Source organism: Leptonychotes weddellii, chromosome 2, assembly GCF_054177405.1.
Source record: "Leptonychotes weddellii isolate Sample4059 chromosome 2, ASM5417740v2, whole genome shotgun sequence".
NCBI classification, from domain to species: Eukaryota; Metazoa; Chordata; class Mammalia; order Carnivora; family Phocidae; genus Leptonychotes; species Leptonychotes weddellii.
The window spans coordinates 4,767,320-4,787,300 of record NC_138370.1 but is presented as its reverse complement, the minus strand read 5'-3'; the positions used below and the strand labels follow the sequence as shown (position 1 = coordinate 4,787,300).

Below are 19,981 nucleotides of genomic sequence, written 5' to 3'. Positions count from 1 at the left end.
TACCACATAAGGAATTGAAGTGTAAAGACACAAACCCCCCTACTCTCTGTCATAAGAGAGTATGCCTAACTCTGTGTAACACAGTGTGGCGTGTCTTTGAAGTGCATCTCACCTGCCGGTGTGGGCACACGGTATCAAGTATGCTATTGCCAATTTTTCCCATCTTATCACTGGTCCACCTCAGTGTCTGCCATGTGGTCATTGAGACATCACAGGAACTTAGGGTTTCTTCTGCAGTGGAGATATCTTCTTATTACCAGATAATGTTTTAACTTGGTACAAAGCTGTGCTCTGTTGAATTTATAAAGCCTACTTAAATGTAACAAGAGAGACTGTTCAAAGATGGGGAGGGTCTTTCCTCAATATATTTGTCGGGGAAGCACAGCGAAGTCGTAGAGAAAGTGGCGTGCCGGACTCTTCCAGAGTCCATAAACTGACTCAAAACATGCAACAAATGTTAGTATTCTCAAATGAAGTTGGGGTGGAGGCATATAGAGGGAAAATAAATTACATAAGAAAAAACGGAATAAAGAAAAAACATAGTAGTAGAACCCCATAAGGTGAAGACAGACATGAGGTAAATGCTGGTTTCAAATTTGGCCCTAAGCTTCCTAGCAGCAGCTGACTCCAAGGCAAATACGTGAGAAATGGCTTCCAAATTATAAAGCATTACACGATGTACATTAATGTTAATTGTACTATGAAAACTTCAGATGGAGTTAAAACTCTAGGGGTTTAAAGTTTTGCAGCCCTGAGCTTAAATCCATGCTCTCAGAATTTTCTGTAAAGATTTGAATCTATTGTAAACATCAGATTTTGGTTTTGCACCCCAAAATGCTTTTTTTTCTAAGTGTGCTGGTGGACATCAAAAAAAAAAAAAGACTTTAGGGGTGAATCTAGCTTGAAAAGTATAGCTTTGTATGTGCTTTAAATAGAAGGTTTTTCAACCATAAACTAAATTGTAGCCTACTTCTCTAAAATATAACTTAATAGAAAAAAAAAAGACCTTTGTAATAGAATAGTGAGGAAAAGATAGTAAAGTCTCTTTGTCATGGAATTAAATGTATAATTTTCTTCATCATTAAAAATCAAATCTTTCCTTGTCATGAGGCATAACCAGTTGTTTCAGAATCAAATCACAAAATCGTAAATATTATCATAAAGGTTAAATGTAATTATCTAATAATTTATATTTAATTACTAAAAATACCTTCATATTTAACAGCAAGGCAGAAAAAAAATAGTACAATCTTCATATAAACTGAAAGAACACACATTTCTATTAATTTCAGAGATCCTGGAAGTTTTCACCATTTAAACTTGAAATATATATTTGAGCATTAACTTAAAACTATGCTGTCAACACATTCGTAAATATGCTGATTTCAAAATGAAAGTTTAAAGCACCTAAGAGGAGGAGCAAAAATGCGTTAACTATGTTTTTTCCTTCTCCAAATATTAAACTGCAAATAAGCACTTCCCAGAAAAATCCCTGAATATATAATATATTTTTATGGCTTAGAGATTTTTTTCTTCCTTTCAATTACGATAGTGATGCTGAATTCAGGACATATGGATATTTACACAATCTATAAACAGGGCTTAGAAAAATGTAGCTCCAAGGTTATCTCTACTGTATAGCCTAAGTGTTCTGTTTTCCAGTTATTTACGGATGAACCCGGCACAACATTCTTGGTTGTGACAACAGAGTCTGTAAATTGTCAGTCTTAAATTTGCAGGCTTAGATTTATCTTCACATAGGCATTCTACCAGGTCACGATAGCAGGGCTGTGCGTCGGTGCATGACTGATGCAGGTTTGAGTGAGGAGGTTTACGGGGCTCTAAGCTGGAGCTCATGGATCCCTGTGGCACCTGAGCGCACGCTGCCTCTCTGAGGTGGATGAGGACACAGTATGCAGCCTTGTCTTTTAGATCTTCAGGATTAGGTCTCTGGAAATAGAGTAACTGGCCGCCACTCCTCAGGTGTGTGCAGGCATCTAGAAATCTGCTGGTCGGATCATCATGGTTGTGGCCTTGAGCGAGTAGCCTGAACCTTTCCAGTAGTACCACTTAATACCGTTGAACTTATTTGTGTTCTGCTTCTGTGGGTAGTACATTCCGTTCAAGTTGGAGGGACCGCATGCATCAAACCACCAGCCTGTGAAAGTAAGACGCAGAAGGAATTAGGAACTAGGCAACCCCAACTCTGTCTCACCGTGGCATTAGAAACACTTGACTAATGCCCCCGTCACATTCCGTGCATTTTAAGTAGACACATGCGAAGATTCAGGGGTGTAGAATGTGCCCCACTGACAGACGAGAGCGATGGTTTTCCAGCTTTACCCAAGTTAAATCCTAGTTCCATATGGCACATGTTTTTATGGGCTGTTGTACTCCGTTTTCCTTGTGCGGAAAGACCAGTCACCCATAGACATGCATGGCACGTCTTCCCTGGTCCCGATTTGGTGACCACCACAGTACAGTGGAAAGTGGGGATAAGTCAAAACACTGAAGAATGAATGGATGACCCTCATTGGATTACTTTCTGGTTCCAGCAACTTAGTGGGCCAGATAGATTCAGGCTTCCCTCCTTCTACCAGACATTTTTTTTTTTTTTAAATGATTCCAAATTTTAAGAATTCACGGAAGCTAGATGAAAAGGAAATCTTTAAGCCCTAGAAACAAAAAGGAAATTGAAAGCGATAGTGGTGTGCTCACTGAGGTGAGGGGAGCTGCCTGGCACAGCAGCGGGGGAGGGGTGGGTCTGCATGGACACCTGAATGGCCATGCTTGGGGTTTTGATGCTTTTACCTAGAAACAAGAGTGTGCCAGAAGCCCTGGTTTTCAAGGAGAAGGAATGACCTAGATCTACATAATCTAAATAAATCTTAGAAACATTGTGTTGGGAGTACACATACAGTACGATGCCATTTATGTAAGATTTTAGAATATAGGAAAAAACAGCTGTTCATGGTATCTGCATACCTAGTACAATAAATAACTAATGTGAATGAACCTGAATTCATTGCTCACCCCACAGGCAGGTATTGGCAGGACAGCTTTAGTTGTATCTGTGAAGTTTTATTTGTTTAAATAAAAAATATTTTGATGTAATGATTATATTATTATATTTACACATTGGACTGTGATGATCAATTATTTCATCCAGTTACAGCTCATGTCTTGAGCGGGTTCAGATTAACGTCGATTTGATAAGAAATTTGTGTGTATTAGTCAGAATCTTTGAAAATATTCAGGAATGTTGCAGATTTATAGATCTGTCCGCCCTAGAGCCTGTTGGCTGACGTAACTATAGAATTTGCTGTCCCAGCAAAAACCTAGCTGATCATTAGGCTGGTTTGCCCGGCGCCCAGACAATGGGCTGGGGCCTGAAATCCTACTGCTTCACTTTCTCTCTTGGGCTGTGTGTTTCTCCCCAGTCTCTCCCACTTCTACTCCCAGCCCTAAATTTTGATTCGAGTAAATAAATATATTGTTTCCTTGGTTATTAATGCACTTCTCCTAGTCTCTTGAGTAGCTCATGACATACGGGTGGTCTGAAAACCACCACCCTCTCGAGTGGACAGCTGGGTTCAGTGTGGGAATGGCAGATGGGAAAAAGGATTCGGTGCATTTGGTCCCCCCCACCCACCCCTTTTCCCCTTTTTGTTGGCTTCAAAAAGGTTGAGGGAGACAGGCAGCTTTTACACAATCAATATAATAGCTTTCTTTCATTGAAATAATTATTGAAATAAATATGGCTAATAGAGAAGACCTGTGTTGCCAGTATATATTATGTGGATACATATAAATATATTATCTAAAGAACCACAGGACTGATTTTTTAATGGATTCTAATTCTTTCAGTATTATTTTAAAGATAGGAAAATTACTGAATTTCAAACTATTTTCATAAATAAATCTTTTCTCTTGACGGTAAATGATTCTTCACTGATGTGCAAACACATGATAAGCTTAGGTCTTGTTTATGTAGTTACCTTATATTTGTCAAATAAATTGACCACAGCTTTTACCTTTTTCTTTCCTGGGTGAGTAAAGAATGAATTTTTGGTAATATAATTTGCAGTCTCTACAAATTAAACCCTGCCAACTTCCTGTTTGCCTTTACGTTGTTTGTATCTCAGCAGAATTTTTGTTGCTGGTTTAAGTCTTTCAATATTTTTGAGAACTCACTTGATAGCATTTGTCAACCTTTTTTCTTGTCTCGGTCACGATTAAGTGGTTCTGGTCATTTGATTTTTAAACTTTTAGAAATTGGAAGAGTAAATTTTCTAGCAGTTGGTCCCTGTCATTGAACTCTTAAATGTTGCTGGATACTAATCTGGCCATTTTAAGTGACTGTTAAAATAGTCTCTTGTTGGGCGCCTGGGTGGCTCAGTTGGTTGGGCAACTGCCTTCGGCTCAGGTCATGGTCCTGGAGTCCCGGGATCGAGTCCCGCATCGGGCTCCCTGCTCAGCGGGGAGCCTGCTTCTCCCTCTGACCCTCCCCCCTCTCATGTACTCTCTCTCATTCTCGCTCTCTCAAATAAATAAATAAATCTTTAAAAAAAAAAAAAATAGTCTCTTGTTTCTGGGTGTGGTTTCAATTTTTTTTTAGAGCAGTCTGATATGAAAGGTAGGGAGCAAGAAGAGCATGAGCATAAACACCTTGATTTAAAGTGGACAACTGTTCATTTTAATTTGGTGCACTAAAAAGAAAAAAAAGCAGGTTGGCTAATTAGTTTCTTTGTGTTTGTAAGTATTTGCTGTATATTAATGAAATCTTTAAAGAAAGGTACCTGGAAATTCCATGTTTGCACAATGAATTATTAATTAGAAACTCTTCTATGCTAATGAATCTGTCATTGTTTTGGTTGCCGTTTTGAATTTTTAACCTTCTTAATAAAATGAAATTAAAGTGTGGCCCTGACATCTGCTGCTCAGTGAGCACCAGCTCAAGAGAGCTTGCTGGATGTCAGATGTCCCCTCTCTGTGCCAGAGTGAGGTCCTGAAGAGACACAGTTGGCCTGCTGACAGTTCCAGCTCCACATCACAATCTTAAGACTCAACAGTCTGAAAAGGTGAAAAACAAATCTCCCTACATCTAGTAAGTCTGTTTATGAAATGTGGACATTGTCACCAATCACAAGTTCAAGTCCAAATAGCCAACCTTTCACTCTATGAAATTCTTCCTTGCCAAAACAAATAGGAAGAGAGAAAAGTCATCCCACCTCCTGTGAGCATTTGTGAACATTTGCAAATACATTTGTCGTTGTCTGCATCCTTTGTGCTAAAATCATTTCCTGGTTGGCTTATGCTGCTTATTTTGCCGGCCGTCCCTGTAAGTCCTTTAAGGTGAATCCTGCAAGCATGCAAAGAAGAAAAAAAGAAAAGAACGTAATTGGCTTGGGCTGTTGATTTACCGTAGTGGAAAATTTTTTATAATGAAGAATTCCATTCTGCAGAAATGCATTCTGTACTGGTTGGTGTACTAATGCGTACTCTGGACAAAATATTTTTGCACTGGTATAAACAGGAACCAACTTATCATCAAATCCTTAGGCAATGAGGAATGTTTTCATGAAACCTTCAGCTCATATCACTTGCACAAGCATCAGCAGGGGCTTCAGGGCCCACTGCTTTCAGATAAACAGGAGGGGGGGAATACAACGTGAAACGGTCCTCTTTCCAGGTCTCCAGGCATCATCCATACAGGAATGAGAGTCTTGAGATAACCAGACAGCTTCAAGCATCATGATTTTCAGTGGGGTGGTAGGGATGGACAGGCTAGTAGGCAAGGAAAGGATCATTGAATTTGGAGTAGAAACCTACAGAACTATATAGAAAATACATCCTTATGGTTGCCTTGCCTCATTTCTGTAGAGTATTGTAATAAACTCGCTAGACATTGAGAAAGGAATAAATGTGATATTAAGTTCGACACTAGATAATAGCCCATACTTTTAGAAGATTGCAAAACTCTGGCTTGCATCAGTGATCTGTGTGCCAAGGAGGAGAGCGAAGGGAAAGAGAAAGTATGGTAACACTGCTTCAAGAGAGCCCGTGGGCAGATTGGCACGGTACAGCTCAGAGCAGGGCTTCATGTGCTGGTGGGTGGCTCTGCAGGACGTGGACTTACTGTGTGGAGACATGGGGTATGGCAGTGTGGGAGCCCAGATCATTGAGTCTTTGTGACCCAGGGATCCTACAGATCGAAACCCTGTGATGTCCCAGGGAGAATTGTACTCTGAGTCCCCCAAATGATGCTCATCTTTCATTAAACCACTACCTTGAAAGGAATATAATTTCCAAGAATTCATGTTGGAACAGAGGGTAGAGGAAAGAGGAAAGGTTCCCCAGGGAACCTTTCACATTGAATTATTAATTAGAAACTCTTCTATGCTAATGAATCTGTCATTGTTTTGGTTGCCGTTTTGAATTTTTGTCTCTAACCATTCACGGGTGTATTCATGGAATGCACATACCAGCCCTGAGAGTCAGGCGTTTCTCCTGTTTTTATGTATAAAAATGTTGAGGTTCTGAGATAGGAGTGTGGTAGAGCTAGAATTTGCACCAGATGCATCTAACTCCTCTGTTATGGTTCTACCCTGGGGGACCTTTACCAGGGATGTTTGCTTACTGAGGAGGGGTTATGCAAAGATGGGGGTATGGAGCATGCCAAATGGAGTTCCATAAAGTGTTGGTTCTTTTTTTTAAAAAGATTTTATTTATTTGACAGAGAGAGACACAGCAAGAGAGGGGACACAACACAAGCAGGGGAGTGGGAGAAGGAGAAGCAGGCTTCCCGCGGAGCAGGGAGCCCGATGCAGGGTTCGATCCCAGGACCCTGAGATCATGACCTGAGCCGAAGGCAGACACTTAAAGACTGAGCCACCCAGGCGCCCCCATAAAGTGTTGGTTCTAAGTGGCTTTTGTGTTAAAGACTTAGATTTAAAATTGTTTTTAGTACTGTAGCTCTAGGAACCCCCATCATAAGGCACTGGCTGAATTTCTGAATTTCAGCGTTATCCTCATATTTCAAAAATGACCCTGGTCCCTGGCACAGCCTCTAATTACCTGCTGCAAAACATTTATGTAAGTTCTACTCATCCCTGGGATTTTGAAACACTTTAATTTCTTTCCAGGCCCTTCTCATTAATCACAGATAGGGTTGAGATAAACCACTCTGCTTGTCCTTACTCCTTTCTAGCCTCTTCTCCCCTTACAACATCAGTTCTCATGGGACTCATGAAATGTCCCCAAAGTGAAGCAGAATCTGGGAGAACGCTATCTTTTATTTGTCTTTATGAGAAAGGTTGTATCATTTTTAGATCCTTCTCTTATAGGGCTCCCTGGTTTATAGTTGGTTTCTTTTAAATTTGGTTATTAAGAATAACCACATTTCTTGAAATTGCTTTATATTGCTATCAGTTTGAATTTATAGAACAGTGGAATGTAAGAAGAAACATCAGCATTGAATAATGAAATCTGCATGTTTGATTAGAGCTGCCAGAATGTTTGTGAAGAGTGACCAGTCTTCAAGGTTTAACACACAAGCAGTTTTTAGTTTTAGCAAAAAAAAAAAAAAAAAATTCTGTCGATGCATTTGTCCTTCCCTCATGACATTTATTTTTCAGTTTTCCAGCATTTGGGGGACACTTCTTTGGAAAAAACCCAAGTCCGTGGCTGCAGACAGTGGTACTCTGAGACCCCTGTGTTGTTTACTGAGCCATGTCAGTCCCTTATCACACCGCCGTGTTTTACTGGGACAGTCATGGTTTCTATGTGGTATCTGCCGTATCCCGCCACATAGATTAAACCGAGCTTTAAATGAATGTGTACTCTTTTAAATGGCGTCTGCCAAAACTGATCGCATTTCTAAAGGAAGTATCTGTTAAGAACCATCTCAGTTTAAAATATTTTTATAATGTCAGCATACAAGGGTAATGACCCATTTTGTAAAATCTCCTTATATAAAGTCTAATCCTTAATTTTTGTGTTTCTTTCTTTTTTTTTAATTTTTTTTTTCAATTCGTCTGTTGTAAATTCCTAACTGTTGCCAGTTGAAAAAATATTTAGCTTGGAAGTAAAACAATGACCAACCACTCGTGTCTAAAAATTCATTGAAGTTTTGATCTCCTTGGAGTCAACTTGGGGCTGCAGCAAGGCCCAAACACCTATCTTTTCATTCATCTGTGTCGTTTCCTCTCCAAGGAGCCCTGCTCTCTCCATAATGAGGATTGGTGGGCTGTGTTTCACTGACTGCTTAAAAGTCATGTCAGTGCTCGTGGTACATTACCATCTTCAAAATTTTGACCCCACCCCGCCCCCGTTTCTAAAGCAGGACCTACTGGACGCTATATGGCTCTCAGGTAGTTCAGGCAAAAGCTGTTCACCTTGTGTTTCTGTGCTATTCATTCACTGTGACCCCTACGAAGCCAGCTCAAGGACTTTGCAATCATGTTTATTTTCCAGGCTGTTCGGATTTTGGATTTTCTGTTGAGCAGAGGGTCTGAGTTGGGCGTTAATGAGATTTAGGTGGGACCGTAGGCCACATAGGACTGTTTCCTGGGATGTTCCTGCTGAACTTGGTTGATTTCTGACCCCAGGGCGGGTATTTTCATGACGTGTATGCCTGTGCTCTTGAGACTCCGTCAGGGCTGTGTTGGTGTCTGAATCTGAGGCCCATCCCCATGGTGCCACCCTCCGGCCTTGCACGTGGGTTTCTGGGTACCTCCTTCCTCGAGGCCATGTGCAGGTATGTGCTTTTTCCTGCCATACACGGTTGCTTGTCAGGCACCGGTCTTTCAGTGCCTCCGCTGCTCTCCGCCTCTACTCTCTTTCCAGCTTTAGAGCCAGAAACTAAATTCTGAGTCAGGGATGCCCATGCTTGTCTTGGAACATTCCACACGAGTGCCGCCAAATGCGTGGGGCAAGGCAAATACTAAGGGAGGGCTGTGAATCGGCTGTTGTTTCTATGGCAGAGAGTAAAGGACTTGCATGACTAACCCTCCCACCTAACTCTGCCACTTTTAAACTTGGTAACTCTTCCTGACTTTGGGATGGAACATAACAATCAAGTGTGCTTTAAGTGCAGAAAGATATATTCAACTGTTAAAACCTTTTAGAAGAAAACCACATAGTCATAGGTAGACCTCTGTTATGATATTGGCATGACATTTTCTAATACGGACACAGCATTCACACATTTTATAAATACTTGTTGAATGCCCGTTATCTGCCAGGCAGGGTTCATCTATGCTTTGAGGATACACAGCAGAGACAACAAACCAAATGCTGTCCTCGTGAAGTTTTCCTTGTATCATTAAAACCAAAGTTAGAATTTTAAAACTAGACGAACTTCCTGAAAGACAGCATAGAACTGTAAGAAACGAGATGTTTTTCCATTTAGGGTATCCTCCGAGTACTTCAGATCCTGGTTAATGTAGTGGGGCTATCACTTTATGGAATGCTCACCCAGCAAATCTGTTAATGTTTTTCAGTTACATACAACTCACCTGTAATTAAGCTCTTCACCGGAGAGATAGAAATGTTCATACAGTGAGTACGCCTCGTTCCCTTCCCAGTCTTTAAGGTGTATTTTAAGCACATAGGGCTGTTGATTGGTCACTTGGGAAACAAACTCATTTCCCAGCCAGTGTTCACCGGAAGGGTTCCCAAATCCCTGCAACCCAAGTGGTAAAATTCAGTCATCTCATTTATTTGTTTTTTCTGCACGTATTTGAAATCAATAATCTATCCGTTTAACATGGGATGACTGCCAAATATTCAGCAGAAATTCTTTCCTGCCCTCTGAAAATTTGGGGTCTTCCATATAAGAAAGATTTTTTTAAAGGTCAGTTTTAAAAAACCAGGCTTCTACTGAAAGAAAATTAGGACTAGAGTAATTAGAGCTACTTTGGGGGATCACCAATAGAAACATGAGCGTAAACAGCTCTGTTTATTGACATGGGAAGTTCTGTGAAACTCTTGGCTTACTGAAAAATGCTGAGCCTGCCATTAAAAATAAGCCTCACACTTGCATGCCTTTGTTTTGATATATAGTTTACTTTACATTGACAGGGTCATTCGTTAGTGGGGAGACCGAGACACCAGTTAAGAGGAATGCTTTGATAACAACAGTTGTCAACAGTCATTGGTTAGTTTTGGATTTGTGGGGAAGGTTCTGCAGATTTTGAAAGTTAGTTTTCACAAAGAAAATTATTTTCGGATGGCTTAAAGGCTATTCATACCACTTTATATTCTTTCCAAGTCCTCTGAAAATCAACACTGCCATCTTCACGCCGCTGAATGACCGTCCAGCCGCCTCCAGAGGTTTCCATGTCGCAGTATGCCTGCCAATGGGAAGCGCACAGTTACTGCATGGGAAACACCAATGAGTCAGGGCTGTGTCCGAACTCACAGAAACAAGACAGATGTGGATACCTACAAAATGACTTGTGCTGATGGGGTTCCCCAGGGTAAATCTTTGTGGTCTTCCAAGAAGCAGATGGTTTTAAATGAATTGAAAACCATGAATTTAAAATGATGATGAAAAATAAGCAGTAATATAACACGATTTTAATGTCAATGAGAATAGGACTTTCTTGTCATCATCTGTTCTGGGCTAAAGACCCACCCCAATCGCTGACCCAGAGATCGCTGTTTCTTAAGAGATTTATTGTGATTGGGACATCTTGGTGGTTTGGCCCCAAACCTCATCTCCGACCTGTAGAAATCTACAAGCTGGTGTTCATGACTCCAGAAACCTTTATGGTAGTTGTCCGTCCCTACTAACTCCTCAGAGAGTTGTGTAGAAGGAGTACTTTTGCACTGTAGGGTTTCCAAGACCCCTGTTATGTTATGCTGTGGGGTTAGAAGGCTTCTTCCATGTGGGATAAAAGTCCGATTTCTAGGTTCATCCCTCAGTATGAGAGATCTGAGGCCCCTGGGTACCCAGAATGTTGTATGTGACCTGAGAGTAGCCTGGCAGCTCTGCCCAGCAGATCAAGCCTTCAAGCTTCTTTGCACTTTGCTCACTGCCTATGGTATTTCTCCTCCTAGCTCTTTTTATTTTTGCTCTTAAACTGGCTTGGTGGGTTTAAACTTTGTCCAGAACACAGAATTCCTTCTTGGGCCAGGAGCATGCAATGCTCACTTTCCACTCAGCAGGAGTTTTATTATGAAATTAAAAACCCCTGCAAATAAGATTACATAAATAGTTTTAAATAATGAGATTATAGTAAAACAAAAAATTTTCCCAGAAATTCTGTTAAGATAGAATTTCCTACAGCATATGAGGTAGTAAATATGAACGTTATCACTCAAAACCAATTAGAAATAGTCTTCCCCTTTTGGGGAAATAATGGAGATAATTTTGGCAGAGTAAGTTTAAATGTGAACTATTCTGCATTTGTAAGTTAAAATCCTAAAGAATGGGGGATAAAAGAGAACCAAGAGCACACCCAGACCCAGTCTTTCATTTTCAGTGCCTTGTCTGATGTCTCATTGCTAATGGGACAGAGAGCTGCCCTTGGAACCCAGCCCCCCATTCTCTAGCAGATTTCCCTCCACCGCTCTTCCCACCTCTCTCCACAAAGGTCCCTTGGCCTATATTATTTTCCCTGATGATCCTTACGTTTGGGAACATATGTTCCATTATAGAAGATTGCATTTATTAAGAGTAAAATGATTTCCCCATTTTAAATTAACCAGACAAATAAAATTGACCTGCTTAAGGTGACCCCTTATTATCTCCCTGTATTGATATTATTCTTATCGTTAATTATCTTGTTATCATTGGTATGCACCACTCTGTTCCAAGGACTGCTCTGGGTACTTGGCATATATTATATGCAATCTTGAAGCAACTCTGCTGTGATACTGTAATTCTGCATTTGTGAAAGGAGGAAGGATTTAGTGAAAATATTTAGTAAAGTTAGATTAATTTGACCAGAGTCATTCAGTTTTTAAGTGGAATATAGGACTTGAATAAGATCTCTTAAATTCCTCATTCTGTACCTTCTTTTCTACCATAGTAGGCTGCCAAAAACAGAGAAACTTGACCCTTTTGTTAATAGGCCAGTCCCTCAGTGCAGCTCCAAGTTGAAATCAGTTCATGAATAATACTGCCTCTGATTTGCCTGTGGTCCACCCAATGGTCAATACTGCTCACTTCTCTCAATATGTCTTCTAAAAAAAAAAAAAAAAAAAAGTTTAGTAAACTAGCTGAACAAGCTAGTTTAAGGAGTTTTGTGTGTACAGACCAGTTATTTCCTCTGTATCCTAAATGGCATGCTGGTGGGTGGAAAGACCGGATATGGTTTCTAGTGAGCCTATCCTTGTTCCAAGAATATTTGATTCTTTGCTGTCAAGATCACCGTTATAAAGTCACGGATACTTAAATCACAGAAGAAGTTTGTCTTCGTGCGAAAATCAGAGTCCAAACCAGCTGAGAGTCACCGCCCACGTGGAAATGGGTTGAGCCCTACCATTGTCTAACTCCACCAGGGACAACGATGAGATGATTAGAACATTCCCTTAATATCTCTTTGTTCCGATAAAAAGAAAAAAGGAACAAAGAGTTCATAGAAACTGAAGTATCATGGTTAACTGAGTCGTGAAACTTTCAGAGGAAGATAGTGTTCAAAGAGAGTTGTCCACGTAGCCAGAGGGCACTGAGTGAAAATGATGAAATGGATTATCTCAGCATCAGGAAAGCGGACTTCCTCAGAGAATGCCCAAGACCTCAGCGCTCCAGCTACCACAAACCTGAGGGCGGTTAGTGCTTTTGTTAGCATACTGTTGCATGGTTCAGGGATCTGGTATCTTGCTCTAAAACTTGAAGACTTTCAGTGTATAATGCCTGATTTAAATGTCATGCTTCGGTTCGGAGGCCATGGTGAATGACTGATGAAACAGTAATCACACAGATAAATACTAGGAGACAGGTACCCTGTGAAATTTGGGGAAGGAAATTATTATGTCTCTGACCAGCAAAAACAAACTCAAATGCCTTTGATGCAGTTTTTATCTTTTGCAGAAACCTAATGAATTTTTCAAAAATAAAGTTGAAATATGTAGGCCCTTTTGGAAAAGGTCGGCCCAAAGATCTGTTGAGCATTCTTTTCCTGAATTAGATGAAACAGGGCAAAAATGGCTGCCCTTTCATGCAGAGACGTTGTCTCATAGTCTTTGGGGGCAGTCAAAATGGTAAACAATTCCCATTTCTCAAATAGATGGTTAAGTACTAAGTCCTGTCCTAAGTGCTGTGTATGCATTGTCACCTCAAAATCGCTCTGTAAGACTAGGGTTACTTCATCGCATTACAGATTAGGAAACTGAGGCCTCACACAGGGTAAATAATGTGCTCAGAGGCACAAATACGCAGAGCCGGAATATAAACTCAAGTCTCTCAGACTTCCCCCTCCCCGGCCCCGCCCCGATCAGATTGTGAATTATGGGATCTTAAGTCTGGAAGGGAATCTAGAATCTAGAGTTAATCTGGACCATTTGTTTTAGAGATGAGAAACTTGAGGTTTGGTAAGATTGTTGTTTTCTGCTGTGTCGATGAGTTATTTTTACTGCAAATGTTTAAAAGAAATATAAATCCTAATGTTCCCAACCATGACCTGAGACTCACGTCGTCCCACAGTATTATATATTTTCGTCTTGTTGTTTCAGTGAGGCCATTGGGCTGACATAGTGCTCTGGGGTGGGAGCATTGCACCGAGTCAGGAGAACATTTATAGAGCAGTTGGTTGGTGCTGTGTAATCGGCGGTTGCCCTCTGGATTTGCAAAACATTCACATTGCACCGATATCCTCTGTCCCCCTCCTGCTGCCACCCCTGTGCCCATTGCTCTAGGCCAAGAAGAGATGAACATCTGGTGACAGACAGTAGTGTACAGAGGGTTGTTATGAAAACCAGATTACAAAGGGGATTGAGAGCCTTCCTACAGGATTTGTTCATTTCTTTCTCATCTGCAGCAGACTATTTATGTTTTGTTTTGTTTTTTTCTTCCCGCTAATGCACTGCTTCTAGAGCACTGGGCACATTAACTGGTTTCCAAGGTTGATTTAAAGCAGCATGAATGAATTAGAAAGACTTTCTTTGGAAAGTATTATCTTCAATAGCACAATATTTATCTTTTAAATTCATAATCAAAGTATATGTTACTGTTTCAAATTCTATGTCCTTAAATCCTTAATGCTTAGATTTTTTAAAGTGTTTTCTCTTATTAGCATTTTAAATACTGAGGATAATACTGAGTTCAAAGAGATAATGGTTCCAGGAACCTCTAAAATTTCCATTTTTATACAGTATCGATGGCCTTTTCTGTAAGTGTTTACATTGGTTCAACTTGTAGCAGTTACAATGAGATGCAGACATATTTATAAGCATATAATATATGCAGTCATCTGATAATTATGTAGCACTTCACACGAATCTCCTGTAATATTTTGCCTTATCAAACCTCTCTGAGAAGCCACATTGTAATATTCCCTGGGGCTGTGGTTTTTCTCCCCCCCCATCTAAAGCTCAGTGTCTCCCAGAGCAACATCAGGAGCCATGCTCACTGAGTAATCCAGAATAACTAAGAATAATTGAGTTAAGCTATGTACTAACTTTTACTGATGGTAAGTTCTAGTTGTTGGTTCAATTTCCACAAAGTAATTGGGCTTATGCCTTGAAATAAACTCCAAATACTTGAGAAGAAAATGAGCCACACTCTTTAATGGTGTGTTTTAAGTCTTCCAGCCTACATTAGTTGGGGCACGAATAGCCAACCCCAGCAATCCTCATAGTGTGGCCTGCAGACTTCTGGGGGTCCCTGAGACCCTTGCTGCAAATCCACAAGGCTGACACTGTTTCCATAATGACACTGAGACCTTTTTGGCATTTGACACTGTGACAGCGTTTGCACTGATGGGGCAGAATCGCTGGGGGGTGGGGGGGAGACTGCCAGCACCCGAGAATGAATGAAGGGAATAGCCCACCCTATATTTGAGTCACTGTATGCTCTAGGCACACCCTCGCAACTGGGGAAAAAATAAGTCGATTTCATTTTGGGATATCTTTGACAAAGCAGTAAAAACCACTAATTTTAGTAAGTCTCTCCTGCTGAGGATGTGTCCTCTTATATGTTCTATGATGAAATGTGAAATGTCTGTACATCACTTCTGCAAACCGAGGTACCATGGTTGTGTCCAAGGAAAGCTTTTTGTCTGTTTTCATTGTGAGCTAAATGAGACCTTTTTTTGATGGAATACCAGTGCTCCTTGAAAGAACAACTGAAGTACAAGCTATTTGGTTATTTGAACTCTAGTATTTGGAGGATATTTTCTTGAAAAGCAATGAAATGAGTTTGACACCTGAAGAGAAACAATTGACAGCATGACGATTAAGTCAAATGCAAGGAGAAAATGAGAATGACGTATCTTCTCATGATGCCATAGAAATTTCTACGTCATTGACATCCCCGGTTTGTATGTGCATGAAGTGATTGGATGTGGAGCCCTCGGCAGGTGTTTTGTGTGAGGCAGACACTCCGTGACTGTTTGTTGCTTGGCTCTGCATGAAGTTGGGAAGGGTCTGGGTGTGTGAACTGCATTATGTGGTTCCTCTGCTTCTCAATAACCTGTTTACAGCCAGGCAGCTGAAACCAGGAGACTAACACCGTACCTTGATCTCCTCTGTGGAATTAGGGAACGTGAGCGTGTAGATGCCGTTGGTTGTCAGTCCTGACTTGAATACTTCTGCACAGTCTCTGAAAATGACTTGCTCTTCCTTAACATCAAAGGTGTTCTTAGCTGCTTTAAAAAAAAAAAAAAAGGAAAGCATTTAATGGGGGTTCATGAAAAGATAAAAGTTTATTATTTTGATATGCACTCAAGTTTTGTTATATTTGAATTCTTATAATAAGTAGAAAGGACACACCAGTTTTTATCCTTTCCAAAAAAATTACTCCTTCAGTCTTTTCTCCATTAATTCTCGAAGATTATATCACCAGTAATCCATACTTCCTTTTTTTCATCATCAATATGGAACGCAAGTACTTTGCAATTAACTATAGTAAACAATTACTTTAAGAAAAATCTTCCATCTTGAGTAGAATCACTTAAAGTTATTGGAAAAGAATAAAAAAGAATGTACCTAAAAACAGTGTTCCCTCTACAGAGGCTACGTGGCATGTCCCATTAGCCATTATCCTATCCAGGCTGGGGATGTAAGTTTTCTCCTTTTTTTAAAAGGTAAATATCTGAGAATAAGTCTTGATACATTTCTTTAGACTATTGGATAAAGATATTAAAAATATTCTTTGGATTTTTAGCAACTGTCCCATTATAGTTAGTGTTCAAGAGGAGCCTACCATTAATTTATCTATGTCTTTGAAATTCTTACTCTAAGTCTAAAAATTCTAGGATTATGAAATTCCTTCAAATTTTTACTCTGCTCTCAACATTTAGACTTCCCAATCCTTTTTGCCATAAAAAAGGGTGTGTGTGTGTGTGTGTGTGTGTGTGTGTGTGTGTGTGTGTTCCTGCAGGTATTTATATCCATTCCAGAGACCCAGCAGAGCATAGGCATATGAATTAGATGTGTGGGTAGGCATCACAGGTAGACAGAGGTTCTACCTTCACATCAGCTAGAGGCGCATGGGGAAAAGAAAGCTTCTTCTACTACTCTCTCTCCTGTGCTTTTTTTCTGCCAGGATTTGAGCTGCATGATTTTTCTTTGGCTCATCAGAGCTAACACCTCACATTATCCTGCTCTCACCAGATGTCAGATGATTGTCTTTTCCTTTTCTATGAATGTGAAAAAGTACTGGGATAACTGCATGATTTGAGGACGATGTGAGAACATATTTCTTATGAAAGTGTAGAATATCTTCACATGATTCATATGCAAAATGTGTCTGTGTCAAAAGAATCCAAGTTTAAAGGACATTGGGAAATAAACCATAGTAAGAACTAGACCCAATTTGCTTAAGGAAAAAAAAAAAAACTTAAAAAATGACAATGCCACACAGATTGTATATCCCATTTCTAATTAATGACTGAAGATGCCTCCCTTCTTCCCTCCAAAATAAAAAAAAAAAAAAGTGAAAGGTAAAACAGTAATAAAGTAAGCAAAATATATCTAAGGATGAGCTGAGAGAAGGGAGCGGACATTTCTCGAGTGACAGTTTTATGCCAGTCAATGCAAGTATTAAGTCAGTCTTCACAACAGTCCTCTGGGTTTAGACTTGCTTTTCAAACTTAAAAAATAAAGTCCACTGTGGATTTGCAACTTGCCCAGCCTCAGACATCTAGATAACAATGGAACTAATGCAAAGTAGGCTCTTTGAGCCCAGGAAGCATGTGTGGGGTGTTTTGCCTCACAATAACTAATTAGTATAAATATATATTCTTTCTCTCCTCCTCTTCTTCCTTCTTTCTGTTTTATCTCCCCAAACAGCATTTTAAAAAATTTTAATTTCAGTACAGTTAACACACAGTGTTGTAATAGTATCAGGTGTACAATATAGTGATTTAACAGTTCTGTACATTACTCAGTGCTCATCACGACAAGTGTATTCTTAATCCCCACCTCCTATTTTCTCCATCCCCTCACCCACCTCCCCTCTGGTGACCATCTCTTTGTTCTCTATAGTTAAGAGTCTGTTTTTTTGTTTTCTTTTCTCTTTTTTTCTTTGGTTTCTTAAATTTCCACATATGAGTGAAATCATATGGTATTTGTCTTTGTCTTATTGGCTTATTTAGCTTATTTGCCTTTGGCTTATTTCATTTAGCATAACACTCTGTAGCTCCATCCATGTTGTTATAAAGGCAAGATTTCATTCTTTTTTATGGCTGAATAATACTCCATAATATATATACATTATTCCATATATATATATTATTCCATTATATATATATACGATATTCCATATGGAATATCATATATATATATAAAATTCACATCTTCTTTATTCATCTATTTGTGGACGCTTGGGTAGCTTCCATAATTTGGCTATTGTAAATACTGCAATAAACAAAGGGGTGCGTATATCTTTTTGGGTTAGTGCTTTTGTATTCTTTAGGTAAATAACTGGAAGTGGAGTTACTTCCTCCTTTTTTAATTGGTTCTGTGATGAGACCCTGTAAAGCTTTCATAGGAGAAATAGTCCTTTTCAGAAAGATGAGAATTTTTTGGAATTTTGAGAGTTTCACTTACAAAATAATGGCAGTTAAAACTGACGGAAAAAATGATATGTAAACTTGACTTACAGTTTGACGTTGATATCATAGTCAATAAATTATGAACTGTCTCCATCAGATCATGTTGCTGCTTTTGGAGAACCGAATTATTCACTGTGGCGGTCACCAGTTGTTTTTCTAGTTCTTCAATGATGGAATTTTGCTTGGATACTAACACCTGTAGCTGATCTTTCTCTTCTTTTATTGACCGTAGTTGAACTATATGCTTGTCTTCCATGTCTAGTACTTTCTTTTCCAGGAAACTTGTAAAGGGAAATAATGGTTAGTTTAGTGGTTGCTTTATGGACATCAAGTCAGTTTCATAATTCTTATATCATCTTTTATGTTTATTGAATTTCTGCTTCTCTAAGACACTCTGTCCACACAGAGTGAAGGTGTTGCCACAGCCCTGAAGAAGCTCTCAAACTTGCCGAGAACGTTAGATAAATAAGTATGACATAGATGTGAGGCTAAAATACCCTGGCAAAAATGTAAGGTCCGCAATTAGAAGTTATCACATGGAGTGCATTTGAAGACCGTGGTTTTGCTGTAGGGACCATGGAATTATGCACCAAAAAGGCAGCCTCGGTGTTGGGAGCGCATGGGGGCGGGTGGAGAGGTGAGCAGAAAGCCCAGGATGAGAGCCTCACGTCTGTGCATGATTCCCTGTGTTACCTGGCCGTCCCCACTCTGGATCTCAGGTGCATGTCTACCTAAGTGAATATTCACATGTGGAAATAAATATTGAAAACAGAGGCAGTAGACTAGCGGATGATCTCTGAGGTCCCTTCTAGTTCAAATAATCTGTAAGCCTGCTGTGCCTTTTTGGGGAAACTCAGATTTTCTGCATCTTTAACCCTGCAAGCAACATGACTCAGCCAAGAAACTGACTACCCATGGTAGGTCTTACCTATAAGCTTTAACGATCAGTTTTAATAATTATTAGAAACTCAGCTGCAGCTCTTAAATTTATCATTGCAGATCAGTATATGACAGCAAGTATTCGGTCAGTATGCCAAGTCAAAAAATAATCACTTACTGTAATGCATTTATTTGCATTCCACTTTCATGAGTGTTATCACATTATTTTTAAACTGTTATTTCTTATTATTTTTCTTGATATTAGCCAACTTACTTTTTAATTGTCTATCCCTTTTATTAATTTAAAAACCAAGATGACTTATTGTAGGCAGAAGTTAACCTAAAAATAAATGCATACAGTTTTTCCGTTTTTGCCCTAAAATCATTTTCTAGTACCATCAGCATTCAGGCAATATGCTTTGGAAGTGTTCCTGTGATGCTTGACCTAGACAATTAACATAAAATAAATGGGGCATTTTTAAGTTACTAATCTATACTGCCTTCAAAATGACATTGCTGAAATTTGTTATCCAGTTGTTTTTTGTTGTCTTTAATATTCTGTGAGGAGGCATAAAATAAATTTGGGACGATCCTATGGTCCCATCACACTCTTGTGAACACTCCTGGGTGGATATTTATTTAAAAAAAAAAAAAGTTTCTCCAAAACCTATTACCAGTATAGCTCCAGAGGGCAGTTGCATCTTGATCTAAAGTAGTTAATATTAAGGTAAAAGACGAGCCTGGATTGAAGAATTTAGCCCAGCATCAGGTCACCCCAAATCACACTGGCTCTGAGAGCCAGCACTGTGTAATGAATTACAGAAGCACAGAGCATTGCATTTAAAGCTGCAAGGAGTCTCAGATCATAATCTAGGGCA

At 39.6% G+C, this 19,981-nt stretch overlaps 2 protein-coding genes across 6 annotated transcripts in view; one reads left to right on the top strand and one right to left on the bottom strand.

The window, feature by feature from the left end:
- LOC102738310 (microcephalin) overlaps positions 1–19,981 on the top strand; it is a 208,266-nt gene that overhangs the window by 79,821 nt on the left and 108,464 nt on the right. Inside the window, exon 10 of one of the 4 annotated variants that reach the window (XM_081807162.1) lies at positions 9,504–16,480. The exons of the other annotated variants lie outside the window; for them this stretch is intronic. Within the exon in view, the coding sequence (XP_081663288.1) occupies positions 9,504–9,524 (21 nt within the window). The 3' untranslated portion in view covers positions 9,525–16,480. Of the gene's footprint in view, positions 1–9,503; positions 16,481–19,981 lie in introns of those variants that run through there. 4 annotated transcript variants of the gene reach the window in all.
- Positions 1,152–19,981, bottom strand: part of ANGPT2 (angiopoietin 2) — a 54,886-nt gene continuing 36,056 nt past the window's right edge. The window contains exons 4-9 of one of the 2 annotated variants that reach the window (XM_006741169.3): positions 18,273–18,505; positions 15,685–15,815; positions 10,254–10,355; positions 9,519–9,685; positions 5,232–5,362; positions 1,152–2,158 (exon numbers count right to left, since the gene is read on the bottom strand). In XM_006741169.3, coding sequence (XP_006741232.2) covers positions 1,998–2,158; positions 5,232–5,362; positions 9,519–9,685; positions 10,254–10,355; positions 15,685–15,815; positions 18,273–18,505 — 925 coding nt within the window. In that variant the 3' untranslated portion in view covers positions 1,152–1,997. The remainder of the gene's footprint in view (positions 2,159–5,231; positions 5,363–9,518; positions 9,686–10,253; positions 10,356–15,684; positions 15,816–18,272; positions 18,506–19,981) is intronic. The other variant, XM_006741170.3, reaches the window with a different exon arrangement.